Here is a 23,223-nt window from a genome sequence, read left to right on the forward strand (position 1 = left end):
AGGAAAAATTAATCTTCACATAATGGCGCGCGCGCGCACACACACACACACACACACACGTGTGTGTGTGTGTTAATATATCTTAGCACTATAAATTGTTTTTGGTGTTATCTGAAATACAGAATAACAGTAAGCTAGTCTAAAGTCAGAAAATTTATCACAGAAGGTATTTAGTAGCCAAAAAATCTCCAGCTTTTCTTAATTAGAGTGTAACATAGAACATGTAGAATCACTTGAGTCTATCTATCTTGGGAGAAGTTTTTTTATACATTAGTATAGTTTATTAATATAGTTCTTTTAGAGAAGTTTTAGCTTCACAGCAAAATTGGGCAGAAGGTACAGACAGTTCCTATGTCCCCTGTCCCCACACGTGCACAGCCTCCCCAGTTATCACCATCTCCTGCCAAAAAATTAACATTTCTCACTATCAATGAACCTACATTTACATATCGTTATAACCCACAGTCCGTAGTTTACATTACAGTTCACTTTTCGTGTACATTGTATGGGCTTAGACAAATGTATAAGGACATATATCCTCTATGATGGTATCATATAGAATCATGTCACTGCCCTAAAAATCCTCTGTCTGTTCATCCCTCCCTCCCCGCAAGCTCTGCCATCCTCTGCCATTGTTTTACGTTTTCCAGAATGTCATATAGTTGAAACAATACAGTATGTAGGCTTTTGATTGGTGTCTTTCACTTAGTAATACATATACAAGGTTATGCCATGTCTTTTCATAGCTTGATAGTACCTGTCTTTAGCACTGCGTAATGTTCCATTGCCTGAACAGTTGGTATCTGTTCACCTGCTGAAGAACTGCTTGGTTGCTTCCTAATCCTGGCAGTTACCAGTAAAGCTACTATATACATCATGTGCAGATTTTTGTGTGGATGTATGTTTTCAACTCCTTTTGGGTAATTTGTGTAGCTTTTTCACATCCATGTTTTATCTGAACTCTGCGTAAAAGTGAAAACTGACTGAAAAATTAAGGCTCTGAGATTGAGTTTGAAGTTAAATGACACCAGACTCTACTAGTAGTCCTACATTTTTTGCTGACTTGCACTTGCAAAGAAAAAAAAAAGTCAGAAGTTAATAAGAAGCCCATTGCTAAGAATTTGGTCAACTGACTACTAGTCAAGTATTTTCCTCTTAAACGCTATCTTCATATAAAATATTCCTATGGGAAATACCATGTTTTCTAGAGACAAGAGAATGTCTTAGATATGTGTTTTCTTAAAGAATTATTAAATCGTAATAACACAGTTTTGGCTAACCATTTTTAAAATGTCAAACCAGTTCTCTAATAATTTGTATTAAAATAGACACAACTTGGAATTTTATAGACTCAGTAGATCTTTAAAGCTAATGCAATAGTTACTTATTTTTACAGAGGAAACACTGAATTTCTAATTTTGAAGTTATAGTTGCTAATTTTGATAATTTTCATCTATAGCAATTAGTATTACAAATCCAAAATATAAAAGTTAGAATGATTAAATGTAAAATATTACAAACAGTAGATTATAAAATATATTCTATTCTTTAGAAATAATTAGCACCACTTCCTCTAATGACCTTGGTAATTTTAGGAATCCTAAAGACTTTTGAACTAAATGATGTTCTAGTTTCCCCTGAAAATCTATGTACTTCAATCATCTTTAGCTTCTTGTACTTATTAGAAAGATCATTTAAATTTTCTCCTTTCATCTTCATCAACCTAGTGTTGTTTCCAAATGCAGAATCAGTTTTTTGTCTTTAAATTTCATTTGTTGTAAAAAGTAATTCTGGATCCAAAATTTTTCAAGCCTGGACACGTTTTATATGGAAAGTGCCAAAGTATGTAATAAAGGCACAAATAATCTAAGAAAATGAAGCTAGAAACTAATGGCAATTTACTTTGGTAGGAAAGGAAATGGCCCAAATTCTATTGTTTCTATTAAATGAAACTTAGGTCGCTCCTATTCTTAAGTCTAAAAATATTAGGTTATCTGTTTAAAAATGCAGTGTTTTGGGGGTCACAATACCAGGGGCTTTGGAACTCATACAGGGTTCGGAAAAGAGTGGCCTTAAAGGTTGTAAGTGTTCATAAAACAGTGGAGCTTATCAAATGAAAACTACATTAAACTACATTCTGCGTAATAAATGGGGAAAAAATAATGAGAACACTTGAACCCTTTAATATCAAAACTGTAAATGATACTAGTAGCTCAGTTTTTTAAAAAAATAATATTTAAACTAGTTAATTTTAGCTACAAATAATCAGTTATTGTTTGTAGCTTTTCATGTAAGGATGATTTGCCAAGGAGGTAAGGGCAAATTATGCCAGGGGCTTTTATAGAATGGACTGGAAGTGGTTCTGCCACATGGCCACCAGATTATCAGTGGTAACTACTATGTTACTGTGGTCAGGAAACTCATCAAGCTGTTCTACACTCAATTCACAATGCTTTTCCTATAGTCAAAAGAAGCAAGAGAAGTGGGGAAGTCAGAGGAATATAACAGTGCTTCTTGTTTTCCTCTGTTCTCATCTTGAGGAGCAGATGAATTCTTTTATAGCAGGGGTGGGCCAAGTTTCAGGGTGTTAAAAGTGGTTTAATTGGTAGAGCCTTAAAGAAACATACACAGATGGTCTCCAATTTACACTGGTTCAACTTAACAATTTCTTGACTTTAAGGTGGTATAAAAATGATACGTATTCATTCAGTAGAAACCATACTTCAGATTTTGAATTTTGATATTTACCTGGGCTAGTGATATGCAGTATGATACTCTCTTGTGATGCTGGACAGCAGTAACAAGCCACAGTTCCCAGCCAGCTATGCAATCATGAGGGCAGACGACGATACTCTATAGTGTAATATTAAAGTAAGTCATAAGGTTGGCCCAGATTCAAAGGATGGGGAAATAGATTCCACTTTTTTTCACTGAGATATAATTGACACACAATAATGATTCAGTGTATGTAGATATTGCAAAATGATCACCGCAATAAGTCTAGTTAGATTCCACATCTTAACGGGAGGAGATACAAAGAATTTGGTCATATTTAACACCCTGTGTGTGTGTATAGTGTATGTATTTACCACACTCCCCACATGTATTTATGTGTATATATACATGTATGCATACATTTCTATATTTTTTAAATAAAATTTGAGGCCCTTGAGCCCTTTGAGCCATTCTTCTCTTGCTCAGGCCCACTTCCATGTCTGGAAGTATACTGTTACTTTCCCTTCTAATAAAGCTGTTCTTTTCTGCTATAAAAAATAGATGAATAAATAAATAAAAATAAAATTTGAATAACTGGAAGTAGTTTAGATTAGTTTTCTTCTGATGTCAGTCAATTATTTTTGCTTTATTTTAAAGAACGCTTTGGAAAGTTTTCCTGAACTAACAATAATTACTCGAGACTCTAAAGCAAAAAGTGGGGGATCTGCTATTTCTAAAATCAAAATGAACGGCAAAGCTTATAATAAGAAAACTCTAAGGACTTCTAAAACAACCACTAAATCTGCACAAGTAAGTATATGATGATTGATGTAATTATATCTCTTCTAGTTACTATAATTCCAACTTAAAACACTGAAAAAAAGCAAATATTTATTATAATGTTGTTAAATGTGAAGTTTTTTCAAGTAGGAATGAGCAGCACTGGCCTAAAAAGCAGGGATTCAGTCTTAATTCTTTGTTTTTCTCCATCGTCTAGCATAGTATCTGGCATATTGTGAGTGCTCACAAATTTTTTGAATAGGTTAATAAGCAAGGAATCATCTCATGCCTGTAGTTATATTTTTACAGTTTTTTTGGTCATTGGATACAAATGCATACAGATAAACAAGTGCACACAACACATATTATGTAAGATTCCATATTGATTATATATCTGCGAAATTCTTAAAACTGGAATTCATTCATTTTTTACCATGTTCTAAATTACCGCATTTTCAGAAAACAATTTAGCAACATATCAATTGTTCATTGATACAGAAAAATATATTCTGTAGAAATACATTCATAAATGCATAAAAACATGCCTTTCCTGATTACAGAATTGTTTATAAGAACAATCTAGTTATGTATCACCAGTGAGAGGCTGGATAAATAAAGAGCCACCCAGTTAATACAATACTGTTCTGTTTACTTTTTAAAAAGAGATAGATTCATTCATTCTTTCAGTAAAAAAGGTTTTTACTGAACAAGCCCGATCCCTTCTGATCTTGGAAGCTAAGCAGTTCGGGCCTGATTAGTACTCGGATGGAAGACCACCTAGGAAGACCAGTGCAAGTTTTTTAATGCCTATAGTATGCCAAATATGGTTCTAAGTACTAGGAATACAACAGTGAGAAATGGTCAAAAATCCCTACCTTCATATAATTTATATTAAGGGGTGGTATATGTAATAAATAGATATCCAAGGTTTAGTTAGGTAAAAAACAAGTTATAAAAAATATAATTGCAGAACAATATGTACAGTATGATTCACTTCTACTACAAAATTAATGTTGATGTGTGTAACATTGTTAATCTTATTATTTATCTCTGAAGCAAGAGATTATAGGATTCTTTTACTTCATGAGTCATGTTTACTATTTAAATTTTTCTATATTGTTTAAATCTTTTGAAATAGTATATATTTATATTCGAGAAAAATAATGAAGACTTTAAGATAACAATTTAAATTCTTACTTTGAACAAGCCTCTTGTTAATAATACTTTATTAATACCAGCTAATATTTAGTCATACAAGTTACTTAAGATTTCCATTGAGACTTGGTCTAGTATTTTTGTAAAAGTGTTCTTAGCTCACATGCTCCATGAAATACATATATCTATAAACTCTTTTCTTTTTATAGGAGTTTGCTGTTGATCCAGAGAAAATACAGTTATATTCTTTGTATCATTCACTCCATCATTATAAATATCATGTTTATCTGATATGTAAAGATGAGGTAATTCTCTTTTCATTTATTTAAAAAAGAAATATATGGTTTTCCAAACTTTAAGGAAATTTAATGTTTTAAAGAGAATTATTTAAAAATGTCTGTATTTGCCTGTAAATAATTAGAAAATTTATTAATCTGAGCCTCTCTTTTGTGTTGTGCTCAAACCTTTGAGGCTCACGACCTTTCAGAGCTGTAAGTGGTAATATTTTTAAGCTGTTAGTGCTTGCTTTACAGTGACATAATATGGTACTTACTGTACTTTCTCTCATAATGTATACTGACCCTGTTTTAATTCATTTCAGTCTCTGCTTTGATATCTTGCTGTCTTTCTTATCACTAAAATGGCCCTATCCCATGTAACTGCAGAGAAATGGGGTTCTGGTGTGAAGAAATAATAGTTAAAGTTTAATTGTAGCTTTTAAGTATCATTTAAGTTGCTCAGAAATTATGTATGACAATAATACCACTTTGTAGATGGCATATAAGGATTAATTTCTTCAAAGTTTAAATAGTTGGAGACAGTACTATCTTTTTTTAACTAGCATTATTAGTTTTTTAATTAACAAGAGTTAAAATGATACATCTACCTGATATATTTGAAAATGGTCTGGTATGAAACAATATTCATCAAGCTAACCTCTATTTAGCAAAGAAGAAAGTAAAGATGGTCATGCAAAATATATTGACTTGTTTTTACAATGCTCTGAAATGAAGAATTGAACCCAAATTTTGGCATTCTGCTTTTAACACAATTGAAAGGAATTGAGAATGTTGAACCACTTTTCTTAGCTTTCTTCCCTGCCCCCATGGAGCCACAAAGAATAGGATTAGACTTCACCCAAATTTATATCAAATAATTATTTTCCATGGATGTATTTTTAAAATGATCAGTACTTGGTGAATTACTATATCCTCTTTTCATTCAGGATATAGAAATAGTAAGCCTTCCTGAAGAGCTTATAAAGTGATATAAGCTAATGTGGCGATTCTCTTTATTTTAGATTTCTTCTGTGCAGAAAAAAAATGAAGATTTAGGACAAGAAGAAATCGTTCAACTTTGTATGAAAAATGTGAAATGGGTAGAAGACCTATTTGAAAAATTTGGAGAACTTCTAAATCATGTACAGCAGAAGTGTTCCTAACATTTTCACAAAAATTCCATCTATTTATAGCACTAATGAAATGGTGGAGGGCAGGGGGGTGATCAAAGAGGCTGTAGGGCCTCAGATAATCAAGTGTCAAGCAGTGGTCTCCTGCAGGCAACCCTGCTTTGATTATGGAGGCTGCATCATGACCTCTGCTAAAGGACAGTGGTGCTGCCGAGGAAGTCAGTCCTTCGGAAATGGACCTAAATCCCACCACATTTTTATCCTAATGAATGATTTTTCTATTTTATAAACCATTGGGTAACTGAGTTTTATTTTCAGAAATGTTTTTTGACAAATGATGAAGCATGCACTAAATATAATTTTTCTTTATTGCTAGAGAGATAACACTTAAGTAGCTTGATTATTTTTTCCTGACTCTGACTAAACACCAGAATGAAAGAAAGGTGGCAGAAATCATGTTTGTGTTTATGTCTGGCCACAACACAAAGTATTGTACATTATGTAAACATGTCTGGTGTGCTATGACATTCTGTATGAGAATATCATCAATTTAAAATATGAAATTCAAAAACTACATTCTGCTTTACGAACTCCTTTTACTCTTGACATGTTCAGGAAACTGGATGTGGAATTGGTGCAATTCTATGACTCCTTTTTGTGTCAAATTATATTGTGATAAAAAAACAATGACATACTATTTTCCCTATCTCAAAGAAAAGTATTTTCCTTTATACTGTTTTTCCTTTGGAAAAATTTTCAATTGTACATTTTATTTCACTAATAGTTGTATTTTTCACAAGGAAAATGTGGTTATAATTATGTTTGATGTGTCTGTACTACACTCTTCATTATTTTCAGTAAATCTTATTTAGTTATGTATCGAATTTCTATTGTGAATTCTATCTCGAGGTTACCATTTTTGTTTATACAGATTTGCTTCAGTGTTATCCAGAATATGCATTGAGTGCTAGAATTAGTTTAGCTTTATAAATAGGGTTGTGTGAGACACTGCAGTAATTCTGATTCATGGAAATAAATTTTTTACTAAACTAGCACTTGATTAACTGATTTGTTGAAACAGAAATCCAACCACATATACATTCTAAAGAATAAAATTTACAATTGGACTGCGTGCAGTGTTAAACACAGCTTACCGGACTATTAGAACTGGAAGGGGTAGAGAGCCCTCTTGGTGCCTTTCCAACCTGTACACCTGCTATCGTAGCTCCCTTTGTTTGCTAGCTAGGATGTCAAGTAATTTAGCTGAGACAGTGAATGAATGTATTAGGTTCAACATGACCTTGTGTTTTATTTGTGTTTGCCAACAGGATGCCTTATTTGTTTGAGAAAAAGATTTACTAGTGTCCTTCTAAATAATCTCCTTTTTTAGGATTTTAAAGAAGTTGTTAATCATCATTCTTTTGTTTATTTTACCACCATTTAGTGCCTTAAGTCCTATCAAGAAAGCAGTATTACTGCTCAATGCCCAAATAAGACATGCTTTTGTGGCTATTGCTATTGTCTTGATTTTGAGTTAACAGGCCAACTTCTTATAATAAAAATCCTCAGTAAACTGGCAAGAATTGAAAGTAACATCTGATTTGAGAATAAAATATTGTAGCATTGAGTGAAAAATGAGTATTTGAGTTAAGCTTACATATTTATTTCATAGTTATCTTTTTAAAAGCAATAATCCTTAATTCAACAATCTTTGACCTGCCATTAGACAAGATAATCAGTAATCGAAGTTCCTCTCAAAGGTTAAATGTTCCGTTTCTGAAAGTTTAAAAAAATACTGTTTAGGCAGCTTATTTTGAAAACAAGAGTAACCTATTAGATTCATTTGCCTAACTCAAATAAGAATATCAGCAGTGAGAACATCAAAAAAATTAATTTTGCTAAGTGTAGAAGAGTAGGAAGCAGCCATATCTCTTTCTGATATTGACTCTGGACAGAATTGGTTTCTTTCATTTACAAAGTGCAAAGTAGATAACTACATCTCCTCATATAGTGTTATACGTATACATTTTTACATTATTTCCCCAGCTTACTTGCCTGAATCATTGATGGTTTAAATATTTTTAAGAGCCATCTCACAGGTAACTCTTAAAGTACATGTTTGAAATCACTAGCCACATTTTCTTCAGGATAAGGCCCATGGAAAACAGGGATGTTTTCTGTAGAAAACCACCCATTTCCTTTTCAACTATAGATGTCCTCAAACTGTTTGGAGTTGTATTCATGTTAATAAAACAAGTGTTTTCATGATATCAGAGGCCAAGTCTATGATCCTGCCTGGAGGAGACCCAATTATTTTGTACCATTTTCTCATTTGATCCATATCATATAGGCAAGGACATCAAACTCAGGCTTTAGAGGAAAGTGGGATAATTATGACAACCATACATAAGTCCATCCTTTGAAGTTGAATAAATATTTAGCTGGTTAGCTTTCATATCCCTTGCCAGGGAGTTTGAAATTTATAATATAACAATAACTTTAGGTTGTAGATTGAGTTAAAGTGGTAAAGCACATGTTGCCACAACCCAAGAAAACATTTTTTTTTTTTTTTTTGGTAATAAATTTACTTAAATTAGTTTCAAGTATATAGTACCTTGGTTAGACATCTATATTGTTCATAAAACGATTCCCCCAATTGCCCGTTCCTTCCTCTGGCCCTCCACTTAGCCACCACATTAATGCTAACTGCATTCCCTGTGCCGTGTTCCCCATCCTCATGACCAACTATCAACTACTAATTTGTACTTCTTTAATCCTTCGCCCCATTCTCCCCAAGAAAACATTTTTAAGATTAGATTTTTTTCTACCTACAGATATCTGGAAATAATATAAAAAGTCATGGAGGTGTTTATTTCTAGTTCATATTAGTGGTCAGAGAAGTGGCCTTGTTCTTTGCATGATAACCCAGTTATCTACTTATTTGATCCTCTAAAGAAATCATCAATTTATAATGATTTATACATTATAATAAGTCAACAGTAGAAACTGCCCATCTTCAATTATACTATCAAATAGAAACTGTTAAGATGGGAAAATCTTAATTTAAAATGGCTTAAAAGATGTTCGGATTACCTTTTTAAAGTCTCACTTTCCTTTTACTATACATATTTATTATCATTAGAGCAGCTACTTTCCATCCTATGACTTTGGAGATATACCCATAAACCAACATAGCAGCAGGGTTATTGAATCAGCTTTGGGTCCCCAAAGTTTCTTCAGATGTACAATTTGTGAATTTTATTGTATTTGTAGAATATATTTTTTGTTTTAAACTGTAGTTCCATCTGTTTCTCAAAAATGCTTTTTAAATAGAGTGAAATATCCCAGGATAACTGTTTTTGTGTCAGTTGCACTTGACACAAAAACTGCACAAATGAACAATGTATACTATTGGTTGTGCATTAATTTACATGTGCAACTTTTGGCATCTGTGTTCACAAATGCATGTTTCGCAAATCACCTTTATTTATACGGGACAACAATTGAAGTTAAGAGATACAAAGAAACCTGCATTTGTAGTCCAGAGTTTTAAGTGTTCCATAATACAATGTATGGAAATGTGAAAAGACAATTTTGTATATTTGTTTGTTACTAACTCAGATCATTAAAATGAAAACAATTTTTCAAACAACAAAATCAGAATGTTTTGAGGTTGGGTCTTTTTTTTAAGAATTGAAAACTGAGGTACTGTATTATCTAAAAGCATCATCATGTTATAGATTCCTCATATAACACATCATATTGTAGAGTCCTAAACAGAATTATTAGGTACAGATGGTATAAGGTCCACCCACGATTTTTCCAAATAATTAAGTCAATATTTAATTATTCAGTTTCAGCTAACAATATCAGAAAATAACTGGGTTTCTATGTTAAGAAACAACCCTTTTCCCCCTTTAAAGAAATAAAACTCCATTAAGCCACATTTCTCATTTTTTAATTTGAAAATGGCACAAAGCTACACATGATTGCTAATATCAAGAGATTTTTATTATCTATATCAAAAGGTAAAAAGAGGTTGTCCTAACTGATTCTTTTTCAGAATAAGATTCTGCCTTAATATTCATAATATTTTAAAATGTTAAATATTTTAAGTAAAAATATTTTCAGCATGAGCATGTTTGCTATTTTAGTTAGTTTTGATTGTAAAAGCATTTCTCATTCCTTGATATACAGTTCAAAAATAAACCTTTAATGTAATCAATGATCTCTATCAAAAAATGTTTAAAAATCAAACCCCTGTTTTTGTTCTCATTGGTTGCTGAAATTGTGTTCATTTTATTTTCTCCAAAGTATTTTAGAAGATAGTTGTTATTGAAATCATCCATATGCAAACCTAAATACTACATTGCTTTGTTAATGTTACTCTATGTTCTTTTAATTAATATTTTTTAAAATGCCTTGTTTCTCAGAGAAACTCTCTAAGCTCAATTATTTAACCTGCCTTTTCTCAACATTTGAAAAGATACTGCTACTCTGTTTTCCGTGTGGAAAAGTTTTTCTTATCAGGATAATAAAGATACGTATGCTTGTTTTAAAGAAAAAGTCAGAATACAAAAGAGTGTAAGAAAATTACAAACCACTGTACTAAGACTTGACAGCAGCCTAAAACATGCTTTCAGTTCTCAGTATGGGATGGTTCACAAGATTATGTATTAGGGATTTGCCCTTTTATGCAGTGGCTTTAAGCAAATTCCTAGATTTCAGGGATACCATGTTTAAATGAAAATTAAAAAGCACATTCCAAAGTGAAATAGAAACGATCTGGATTATCAATCACTTTAGGTCCTGCAGCTATCTGTTCTTCAGCTAACATGAATAATTTATAGCTGACTGGTTTCAAATAAAAAAGGAAGATAGAATTACCTGTTAGTCTATTGTTAAAACTTATCTATTTTGTGATGCTAATCAGGAGTCAAGAAATTACTTTGGAAAAATAACATTTTACATACTTGCCTGTGATACATGGAGAGTTTACTGTTTACACAACCAAATCAAACAGATGTTCTTTTAATTTAGCTCCTTAAAGAATTTAGAATAAGGCAACAATGAAACGAGTGTAAGACATAGAATAGAAAATAATGGATGTGATATGTTTTCCTTACATTACCTCAAAATTATCTTGTTCTTTCCCTCCTTCACAAGCTTCTCATGGCTTTTCATTGCTTTTAACGCAAACTCTTTATCACAGTTTACAAAGCCCTTTATAAAATGGTCCCTCCTTCCTTTTCCTGCCCTTCCCCACTGTGGCCCAGTTTTAATGAACCTCGTTAAATCCCTCAAATGTGTATGTTTCTTCTTACTTCCTGTCTTTCATGTTCACTCTGCTGAACTATTCTTCATCTCTTAAATCTACAGATTTCTCTTTAATATAATGCTTCTATTAACCAGATTAGGTTTTAACCCTCTGGACCAGATAAGGTGCCCCGTGACTCCTCTAATGTAGCATTTACCACACTTGGTTGTGGTTGCTTGATTGGTGCTCTTTCATGCTCAACTGTTTTGCTCACCACTGCATTCCCAGTATCTAGTGCAGTATCAATGAATAAATAACTGGATATATGAAAGGAAAGCTACAGAGAGCATTAAAAAGGTGAAAACAAAGGTATTCACTGGGTTTTTGAAATAAAAGAATTAATGAGCTTAGCAATAGTACTTGTAACGTCAGGAGAAAAATGTCAATACCGAGAGTTTATTAATACAAAAATCACTGGTATTTTATGAAAAAGTGAAATGTAGCCATAATTTTTTACACTTATCCTCATGCAGAGATGGCCCAGGGACAAAAACTTCATAGTACTGTCTTTTGGATTTGAGATGCTCCAGATAGAATAATTAAGGAAGACAGTCCTGACAAAAATAAATGAACGTTTCTATTAGGTGCGCTCATTGTAAGCAAATTACTCTGGGGAGAGAGTTCAAGTACTTGGGGAGCGTCAGGAAAGGTTTCATGGAAGCAGTAATGATTATGCTGAGCCTCAGAGGGTTGGGAGGACTTTTAAACAAAGCTGCATGAGGAAGATGGCATAATACTTAGTCTGTATTCGGGACAATGTTGTCTGCTTCAGTTCTACTACTAAACTAGCTCAATTATCAGTCATGTCATACGAAACTTATCTGGATGTTTTCTCATCCTGAAAATAAGGCAAGAAACAAAGTCTTAAGCTATTAATGTTCTTGATCCTAGGTAGACTGGAATGTTAGAAGAAATGCAAAGTGGTTCAGTTCAGCAGCACCAAAAGGTATAGCAGAATAGTAAAAACGGAAAGGCCTTACTACATTATTTACTATCTTTTACCAACTTGCAAGACTTTCTCAACATTATTAAGCAGCTATTTTACATGCACATACCCATTAGTGCTTAGTTCATCTAGTGACAGTAGTAGAAGATTGATTAGAAACATGTCTCTCATATCAACAGTCAGTTATGAAGTGCTTAAGGTCTGTGTCCGCTCTATCTCCAACAGCAGGTCTTTCACACAATGGGCACTTAATAGGGATGTGTTGGATAGACGGTGAATATACAAATGAGAGGTGTTTTTGAAGTCAGTTTAGTGTTTTCAAGGTGGCCTTTAATTAGTTCAAAATGCCAAACTGTCAGTGGTCCATTCACTGCTTTCTCTATCTTTAAAAGACTACACTCTTCCAGTACCCATCTTTTGCATGTCACCCTCTTAGTTGTCATTGTGCTTCTCAACAGATCAGAGTCCATTCCCTTAATTCTTATATTTAATTTCCATTTAATCTGGAAGTGAATGGGCTGTCATCAGAGAGCTGGTGTCTTTAAGCATTGAAGCCAGAGAATTCAAAACTCTAGCAACAGCCCAACAGAAAGAACCTGGCTTTAGAATAAATTCTTTTTAATTAGTCGTGTTTGCATACACTCTTTATCAATGACTTAAAAACTGTTAATAGGCCAATCAGTATAAAGCCTTTTAAATGCCAGTCCTCCATTGAGTTTATTATAAGATAATGTTATTTGACTTAAGTAGATGTTAGGAAGTTAGGGTTTTTCACAGCCAGTGCTAATGCAAATGTATTAACATTATCACAGAAGTTTGCAAACAATTCACTATCAAAAAGCTTATGTATTAAAGCACCGTTCACAAAGCATTGCAAAGCAAACACTTGTCTTTTTAAAAGTATAGCCATACTGCTTATGAACAAAACTCTGCCATCCAAATGAGAAAGCTGCAAAGTCTCTATAACTGTTAGTTGAACACCACCACATTAGCTACTATAACAAAATACAACAGAGTAGGTGGCTGAAATAACAGAAAGTTATTTTCTCACAGTTCTGAAGGCTAGAATTCCCAGTTAAGGTCTAGCAGAGGCAGCTGCTGGTGGCGAGGGCTTTCTTCCCACTTTGTAAATGGGCTGCAGTCTTTCTGTGCCCTCAAGTGGCAGAGAGAGCAAGCACTAAGGTGTTTCTCATAAGGACACTAATCCCAACATGAGAGCCTCACACTCATGACCTCATTTAACTCTAATTATCTCTTGAAGGTTTCATCTCCAAATAGGGCTTGCACATACGAATTTGGAGGAACAAAAATATTCAATCCATAAAAACCAGTGAGATGTCAACTACAGCAAAGAAAAGCTGACAGCCAGCCCTGCAAACACCATAGACTGGCTTAAAATGATCTCTGGTCTATCTGGAAGCAAGAACACATTTTATATTCATACCTCTTTTCTGCTGTAAGATTTTCAGAGTTTCACAATGAAACTCCATTCACACAGGGGTCAAAAAGTTTTCCTACTGCGTCATATTCTTTACATTTCACAAAGCCAATAATATTCTTTCAGTTCCTAAATAAATCTTACCTTTCCCTGCTTCTGTCTTCCAATGTCATTTTATTGGTCTAAAACAGCATCAACTTCCAGGACTACTTATAGTAACCAACAAATTGCTATCTCTCCCTTTCTCATCTTGCTTTCCTTCTGTTCATTCTCCACACTACAGTCAGTGATTTTAAACAACTGATTACTTACCCATTGGAAAGCCTTAAATGCTCTCTGTTGCTCTTTAAAGGCCAAAACCAATGGCAACATCTAGTTTAAGAGGTGAAAACTATAATTTTGAGATGAAAAATACACTGGATGGGATAAAAATCAAACTAGATATTTTAGAAGAAATAATTAGTGAACTTGAAGATGTTGTAATAGAAACTATGAAAATAAAAGCAGAGAAAAAAGACTAAAAAACTAACACTAAAATAATTCCAAGCAGCCTAACATAGAAAAAACAAGAGTCCCTGAGAGGAAGAAGGAGACCAAAAAATAAAAAAATTATATATATAATTTTTTTAAAATAATGGCCAAAATTTTTCTAAATTTAATAAAAACAATAAACCCACAATCAAAAAAGCTCAAAGAATCCCAAAATAAGAAACATAAACTTCAAAAAAAAAAAAACTATGTTAAAGCACATCATAAGCAAATTAACTAATATGTGAATTAACTAATAGAATTCTGCTTAAAGCTTGAGTTTTTGCATGAACAGCCCCTTGTCAGAAGGTGCTTCTCCTGCAGAGGTGAGGAAAATAGGTACAAAATAATGACTGTTTAATGACTGTTTATCAAAGATTTACAAGAGCCTCAAGACTGGACTCAGATCAGCAGGAATGAATGGACTGCGGAACAAGGAGATTTAGAGATTTTGTGCTCTTTCTTGGATCCCTGTTGGCACCTAGATGTCTGTGATCCTCACTCACCTTTTACCTGCCCCTCCTTCCTTTCCTTAACATAAAAGCAGCCTGAATTCTGGGCTCTTTTAAGATGGACTTGAAGAAGCCTTAAGACTCCTCCGCCTTCTCAAGCTGTCGCCTTCTCGATCACTACTAAACCTTTCCTTTCTCTAAACTCTGACGTTTTGAATATTGGCCTTTCGAAGCATTGAGCACGCAAACCTTGAACTGGTAACAGTCATAGTTTGTTAATGTAAGAGCCAGAACTAGAAACAAGTCCTCCTACCTTCAAGTCTTCATACTCCTCTGGCTAGAGAGTGCAGGCTTTTTTTTGGTTGGGGCTTTTCTGTCTGTACCTGGTGGGGTATCCGGGCTACTGGCTTCTTCATCTCTGACTCTGTAATACATGAGGCAAAAGGAGAACTTGTTATCATATCATTTCTGGGTCCCAAGGCCCTTAACCAGCCTGTCTTCTTTTCTCCACCCTTCAGAGTTGTATGAGGTTTGTTTTATACACAGTATTGAGGGTTATTTTGTTTTGAGGAGGAGTGGGCAAATGTACTTGTTTTTCATCTTCTCAGGAAACAGAAGTCTGTACCTAATTTTGAATTTATAGTTTTATATATTCTCATCTTCCTCTTTCTCCTCTTCCTTCTCTTCATTCTTTTCAAAGGAGTCCCACAAATTTGTAGTAAATTTGTAGTAAATATGGATCCAACTCTGGTACCTGGCACATAATAAGAGACCTACACATATTTTCTAAATGGATAAATGATTAGATCCCATAATTAAGATCTAATGATATTATGGTACTTGCAGTGAATCCTATTAAGAATGATTCCCTTGAGACACTGGGAAATCACAAGGAAAAAAAAATCTAATTAGAAATACCCTTTAAGCAGTGATGATAGATAATTGGGTATCTGCAGTATCTTGATACTTTGGCTAATCCTTTAAAAAAAAAAAAAAAACTGCTAGAACAAAAGCTGCCTAACCGTGAGGAGGAGCAGTTTGCCTGCTTAAAAGAATTTAGATACAGACTAAGGGCTTGGTCTCACAAGACTGTCTGTCCTCCACTTCAAATGCCAATTGCAAGTACAGGCTAGCTACAACTTCTGCCTGACTTGGCGTTAAATTGGAGGTTCCTATGGCCACCTCTTTGGGTTTGGTTAATTTGCTAGAGCAGTTCACAGATCTCATAGAGAAACATTTTACTTAAAAATTACTGGTCTATCATATAAGGATATAACTCAGAAACAGCCAGTTGGAAGAGACACATAGGGCAAGGTGTGGGGCAAGAGGCAAAGGGCTTTCATGCTCTCCCCAGGCTCACCACTCTCCCTGAATCTCCACGTTTTCACCAACCTGAAAGCTCACTGAACCCCATCCTTCTAAGTTTTTATGGAGGCTTCATTACAGAGGCATGATTAATTAAATCATTGGCCACAGATTCAACTTCAGCTCCTCTTCCCTCCCCAGAGGTCAGAGTTGGGAGATTGACCAAAAATTCCAACTCTCATCTTTTGGTTGGTTCCCCTGGCAACCAGACCCAGCCTTAGGAGCTTTTCAAAAGTTGCCTTATTAACATAAAAAAGACACCTTTGTTGCTCTCATCACTTAGTTAATTCCAAGGATTTAGGAGCCCTGTAGTGACAAGGAAAAAATTCTGAGATGTCCCAAATTAATGATATCTAGCCAGAGGGTAGAAGGAAAAGACAGGAGAGGTTAATCGGTTAATAACTTCAAGACAAGCAAAAGCAACAAAAGACTGCTCACATTCCTGAGTGTATGTTGAAACTCTGAATTAAATTCCAGGTGGCTACTTCTGAGATTATCTGAAAGAGAACAGCCCGGCGCCGGAGACCACCACCACCAGGCACCTCAGCTTCTTGATTACACATGAGCTTTCTAGAATGCTGCCCACAACCAATCCTAAGAAGCAAACATTTCCTCTTTCCTTACAGGCTCTGCACCTAGCCCAGAACTAGTTCCCCTTCATCTTCTCCCACTCCATCTACAGACGATGTAAATTCTTTCAAAATATCTTACATCTTCCTTCCTCCAGTTGGTGTAAAAAAAAAAAAAAAAAAAAAAGCCCCTCATTTTCTGGACGGCAGACATGTTGCTTTGTCCACCTAGCCCAAGGCTGGTGGTTTACGACTTTGTGGTCCTTTTCTTGACTAGCATATGGCTCAATCGACCCTTTCTTTTAGAAAAGCTTTAGGCCATGGAAGTTTTTTCATTTAACATGGGGATGAAGATCAAATATATATTTTATGTAAATCACAATATCACTGAGGCACTGTTTTTGGTGCTTGGAATATGTCAATGAGTCATGCCCACACAGAGATTTTATTGGAAAGGGGGAGAAAACAGACGATCAATAACAGATAAACAATAGATATTTTTAAAAAGTCAGTATATACGTTAGAAAGGAATAAGAAATTTGGAAAAGAGAAAAAGACCAAGATAAGGAAGACCTGCAGTGCCTGAGGGATAGATGTGAAAGCTGAGGTCATGACCGCAGCAAATAGGATGGTTCAGGAAGTCCTCACTGAGAAGGCGACATTTGAGCCAAACTTAAAAAATATGAGTTTATTTGGGGAAAAAAAAGCATTGCAAGCAGAGTGAATAGCCATGCAGAGACCCTAAAGTAGGAATGTGTCTGATGTTAACGAAACGGCAAGGATGTTACTGTGGCTGGAATGGAAGGATGGAAGAGTAGGGTGTGGGCGGCCTTTGCAGAGTTCACTCTGTGGCATAATCTGAGTTATGTTTTAAGGACTATTCTAGCTGCTTTGTTAGAAGAGTCTGAAAAGTGTGGGGGCAGAGAGAACAGAGAGGCAAATCAGGAAGCTACAGTAATCAGGCTATAACAGATAATAGTAACTCAGGCCAGGTAATGGGACATGTTCAGATTCTGGATATATTTTGAAAATATAGCCAACAGATTTCCTCATGAATTGTGTGTAGGGTGTGTCAACGTAAGAAATATCTAAATCTATAGCAAATGTTTGAGCTTATCTGAGCCAAGCTGATAACAACTGCTAGGAAGCAAAATGTCAATGAATTGAGAAATGACAGTTTTGCAATTTATTTTATACATTAAAATCAAAGGAGGAGATGTCAGGGGGGGGGGGGGTTACACGCAATCCCCTGGTGGTAGATTAAGTGGGTGGAAAAAAGCAAAGGGAGAAACCTCTGGGATTGGATAAAAAGTAAAATGGAGAGACAGACTCCTTTTACACTGGTGGGTATGGGCAGAATAATTAAAATTTACAGGACAGAGATGGTATTCAGGGAACAAGATAACAGTGAGGGGTTTTGTGGTCTCATGCTCTGGTGTATGCTCTGAGGGATCTGGAAAAGGAGATTAGCTGAGCTTTCAAAGCCGCATTATCTTAGATGCAAAAAGACAATAAACAGGCTCACATAAGGTAAAGATCGACCTTTGTCAAGAAAGCGACAGGCTTAGGATGTGACTAATGTGCTCTGACCTGCTTTTAGTTAAGAATTTTTATATTCAGACCATCCTTTAAGGTTACTTTCGATCTCTGAGTTTGTAAGGCTCGCCATGCAGGCTTCCCCTGAGCTTGTCAGGTTTAGTTATGTGACCCCTTTTTGTTCACAGGTGTGAAAGAAAGAAAGACGTTAACGTCAACTCCAAGATTTTCGGCCTAAGCTACTAGAGACTTGGAGTTGCCACTAACTGAGCTGGAGAAAATTTATGTGGAGCAGATCTGGAGGCAAGAGATCAGAAGTTTGGTTTTGGACACATTAAGTTTGAGATGATTACTGAATATCCAAATGAAGATATAAAGTTGGCAACAGGATAAATGAGGCTGAAGTTTTAATGAAATGTTTAGAGTACAGATATAATTTTGGGAGTCCTCAAATAGTCTTTAAAAACAAGACTGGATGAAAGAGTGAATAAATAGAGAAGAGGACGAAGGTCTAAGCCTTGGACACACAAACACAAAGAGGCACAGAAGAGATAAGAATACCATCAGAGGAGAGGAGACTGAGGAATAACACCAGTGAGACAGGAGAAACATTCAGCGTCACTTTCTGGAAAGCCACGTACTTAGTTTTGTATCTTGTGGCTATCGGAAAAGGCTATTTTTGACTAGATGTTGACTCAGGTAATATATGAACAGTAACTTGAATTCTTTTAGAGAAAGTAAATGCTTATAAATTTGGAAATTTTGTAGCTCTAAATATTCAGTGGTAGTATGTATTTTAGACTTTGCACATGTTACTTCGGAAGGAAAATAAAGTTGTATCCATTTTGTGGAGGAAAAAAGAAACTCTGTTTGTAAAAGGGAAAACCATCACTCTAAGCCAAATTCTGGCACCTCAATAAAATTATGACTACAACGGTCATAGTTTATCTTTACTTATTAGTTTACCAGCCCAAAATAGTTACACAACTTTACAGACATTATGTTCTAAATATTGGTCATGCTATATATTAGTTCTTAATTTAATTGAAATTTGTATAGAACAAAAGAATGAAACAACTGTTTAATGTGTTTCACTACTCCATGAGAAAGGGTCATTGTTGATTTATGGTCTATATAAAAAACAAAGGGGGTGGACTATAGATAACTGGAATATTTCTACAAAATACTTATGGTAAACATGATTTATTCTAAGTTAATTAATAAGAAAACGTTAAAAGGCCTTATTTGAAATCACATGAAGGGCAATTCATTATTAATACTAATTTATTCCTCAGCTTTCCATGACTTAAATATGCAAGTAAAATTCTATGAAAGTTTAAACATTTTATGCTTTTTAAAAAAAAAATTTAGGATATATCATCATATTGAGTATACTGTAAATACAGAAAATTATACATTTGAAATGTGCTTTTTTGCTTGATACTTATTGCATCCGGGATATTTTACTTTTCGGGTATTCACAACAATTGTTGAGAGCCAACTATGATCCATCTTCTGAACTAAATACTGATGCTAGAGCAGTGAAAAGACAAAAATTCCTGCTGTTTCGAAATTTAACATTCTATTTTAAAAGTCCTGCCAGGTAAAAGAAATCTTTATGAGGTATATTTTTGAAAATATAGTTCTCTAACATTCCGCATTGTAATTATCAGTGGTGCATGTTTAAAATGATGAAGAAATGTGTATTTTACCACAATTAAAAAAAAAATGATAGAGATTCTCAAAAACACTATCCTGGAAGCAAGAAATCAAAAAGTGGGACAGGGGAAAGGAATCTGCATTTTAAAAATGTGCATAATGGTAGAAGCCATTATTGGTAAATAATTTTTTTTTTTTTTTAAGAATGTGATTTTTAGATTATATTTAAAGTCCTCGTAGACCCAGGGTCTTTGGTCACCTCTAAAACGCCATTATAAGGACATGAACATCTAATTTTTTTCCTCTATGAGCAGATGGATTCAAACCTGTTGAAATACACTCATTTGAATTGACATTAATCTATACCAAATAATGCAAACTACTTCCAAAAAAAATCTTAAGGGACAAAGAGGATCTTTTCAGCTTGGTGTATGTTTAATCTCAAAGCTTTTAAGATCTTGTAATAGCCTAAATATACAAAAATTTAAAAAATAAAGAAATTATAAACTTTTTCCCCCTATAATATCCAATCACCTTAAAAGGTCAGCCTCAAGGCTGCCTCATATTGTTCCTCGGATATATCCATCATGTAATGTACTATTGCTCAAAATTTCTTTAATGGAGGACAATCATGTTGTACTCTGTTAAAAATTAAGATTAAAATGGGAAAAGTAACTTACTTCAGTTCACACCAAATTTATTATGAATCACATCCTTTCCAAAAAACAGGTTTTAATTCTTTCTCTTTCAGCATCCTCCTCCTCATTTTCCGCACTACTTGGCACCAAAGATGGGAATAAATATGAAAGGGATAAATTTCCTCAACACAAATAGTCTCCTTCAGCAATTTCTGGTATGGTGAACCTTGGTTAAGACCTAAGCCTGAGTCTGATTAGCCAGTTTGAAGTAGAAATTTTTGTTTGTTTGTTTTCTTTAATTTTTTAAATTTGAAGTAGAAATTCAAAAATTACATCTTCGATGTTTAATAGTGAAAAGATGGCAGATTGCTACCTTAATAACAAAATTTTCAAAAATCTCCAAAAGATTTTTACAAATCATTGGTTTATATTGCTGAAGAAACTAGAGGTGTTGGTTGTTTTTGGTTACACACACACACACACACACACACACACACACACACATTTTAGGATTGCATCAAAACTAGTGAATCATGAACTTTCTGTTCTGTTTCCTACCTCTTGACTGGCTTAGACAAGTTTAGATCAGGGAAGTTTTCCCATATGCTAAACAAATATCAACTTGCCACACTTATTTGAGAAATAATCAATAAAAGTGATTTTAAAGCACTCTAACTGAAAAAAAAAAAAAACCTGCAAAATTACCACCTGGGTACATGCTGCTGGTAGTTTTATAGTACAGCAAAAGAAAAGAAAAAAGCTCACAGGCTGTGCAGCAATGCACTGAATTGACCAGAAAGGGCTGGAAGAAATTTTCCTACATGTCATAAATTGGTTGTGATGATTGCTAGAGATGAGATGAACTTATTTTTGAGTTATTTTTAATAAAGTTTTCTAAATATTAACCAATAAAAAGAATGAAGCTGATGTTTTTCTAAAGCTCTGTATTTTGATGAGAACAATCAAGACATCTGCTATGTGCCCAATACTACAGATACTCAAAGAAATCTGAACAATTAAAATATGCTCCTTGACCTTGGACAATTTTCCATTTTGCTAGACAATCAAGAGGTGTGTGCTGAAATAATTAGGTAGTATCTATACAAGGGGGTGAGGGGCTAAATAATAATGTACTTGATAAGTGCCATCGGTGACTAGAGAAGGAATTTATCAGGGTAATCTGGAAAAATATGTCCAGTGAAGAAGGTGGGATTTGATTTAAGCCTCCAAGGTACATAGATGTGGTTAAGTAGAGAAGAGGAAATACAGCATTTCAGGTGAGATAGACAAATATAGCACAAGCCGGTAAAAATTCTTTGATATGTTATACAAATTATGAAAATGGTCACTGAGATCACCAGCCTTTTACAAAAAAACCCAATATTAGAGTTTGTCAATATTTGTTTTCAGAAATAGGATCTCAAATAGTGAGGATGAACTTGTGTGCTCATGCAGTTAGTTATGCAACATGGGACAGACTAAAAGGTAACAGGCCTATTAAGTGCCTGAAACTGGTTCTAAATTTTATCTTATCTCTGTGAGCAGTAACCAAGAATTGTAAAGGAAATTCCTCGATCGGAAATAAAGCCAGGCTTTACAACCACCAGGGGGAGAGAGCACATTAAAAAAAGGACAAAGCTGGTAGCAATCTTTTCTAAATCTTAGGAACATCAATTGCCCATGTACCACCCACTAAAATCGGGTCCCTAGGGTCACAGCTTGTTAGTATGTATTCTCTGAAACAACCAAATGTATGTATTTTCCTTAGTATGTAGTTTCTGAAACAATCACATGTAGAGCTTCTTTCAATAAGCTAAGTAATGAACTGCCAGTTAAACACCATTCTCATTTATAACCTGATTACAGTCATCCCCTTTCCAAGAAGTTATTTATTATAGGGACCAAAGGTTTAAAGTGACTGCAAAATTCCCAAATTGGAAAAGCAAACAAACAAAACAACAACAACAAAAAAAAAACGGGCAAATACTGGCAATTGAATTATGGGTCTCTTAGATCACTCACCCTTTGAGGCACCCCAGCATTGGACCCTGGATTTCCTTGTTTCAACTTCCCATCAACTTCCCTCCCCTTTTTCCTGGCCTTCCCTCCCTTTCCACAGAAAACTCTGTCCCTACGCACCTGACCCAGAGTCACTGGAAGTAGCACCCAATGCCTTGGCAGACAGCCCCAAGGACAGCCAGCTGCCCTCCTGACTGTGACCTCTGAACATTGCTCTCCTGGGCCAGGTAAAGATTTGCTTGTTCTTTACAGGGAGGGATGTGTGAAAAACTAAATGCATTTATCGCCACGACCTAATGTAAGCACTTAAGTTCCAGACTCAACAACTAAAACGCCGAACGTGAATTAGTTTGTGTAACCTTCATAAAAAACACCGTGAAGCGGGGACTAATACTACCCCCGCGTCACAGGTGGGGTCACTGAGGCACAGGGCAGGTAAGCAACTTGCCAAGTCCCAGAGGTGATCTACAGTGGGACGGTTTACCCCCAGCTGGTCCGAGTCTGCGGGGCGCTTGGCGCGGCTTGCGCGCGGGCGGTGCTGCGCGGCCACGGGGTGCAGGCCGCTCGGAGGCCGGCGCGGACTCGCGGGGCCGGGCGCACTGGCAGACTTTCTACCTGGCTACCGCTCACGACGGAAGCGGCCCGCGTCGTCCTTGAGGGCTGGGGCCGCACCTTCCCCTCGTGCGCGCGGCGGCCCC

At 35.1% G+C, this 23,223-nt stretch overlaps 2 protein-coding genes across 6 annotated transcripts in view; one reads left to right on the forward strand and one right to left on the reverse strand.

The window, feature by feature from the left end:
- QSER1 (glutamine and serine rich 1) overlaps nucleotides 1–7,696 on the forward strand; it is a 61,526-nt gene extending 53,830 nt beyond the window's left edge. For all 5 annotated transcript variants that reach the window (XM_036221502.1, XM_036221501.1, XM_016147082.2 and 2 more), the window contains 3 exons: nucleotides 3,373–3,525; nucleotides 4,860–4,955; nucleotides 5,951–7,696. In XM_036221502.1, coding sequence (XP_036077395.1) covers nucleotides 3,373–3,525; nucleotides 4,860–4,955; nucleotides 5,951–6,091 — 390 coding nt within the window. In that variant the 3' untranslated portion in view covers nucleotides 6,092–7,696. The remainder of the gene's footprint in view (nucleotides 1–3,372; nucleotides 3,526–4,859; nucleotides 4,956–5,950) is intronic.
- Nucleotides 1–22,940, reverse strand: part of CCDC73 (coiled-coil domain containing 73) — a 220,122-nt gene extending 197,182 nt beyond the window's left edge. Inside the window, exons 1-2 of the mRNA XM_036221505.1 lie at nucleotides 22,646–22,940; nucleotides 15,053–15,163 (exon numbers count right to left, since the gene is read on the reverse strand). The gene's annotated coding sequence lies outside the window, so the exon portion shown is untranslated. The remainder of the gene's footprint in view (nucleotides 1–15,052; nucleotides 15,164–22,645) is intronic.
- Between the last annotated feature and the right edge of the window lie 283 nt (nucleotides 22,941–23,223).

Source organism: Rousettus aegyptiacus, unplaced genomic scaffold (assembly GCF_014176215.1).
Source record: "Rousettus aegyptiacus isolate mRouAeg1 unplaced genomic scaffold, mRouAeg1.p scaffold_m13_p_5, whole genome shotgun sequence".
In the NCBI taxonomy this organism is placed as follows: domain Eukaryota; kingdom Metazoa; phylum Chordata; class Mammalia; order Chiroptera; family Pteropodidae; genus Rousettus; species Rousettus aegyptiacus.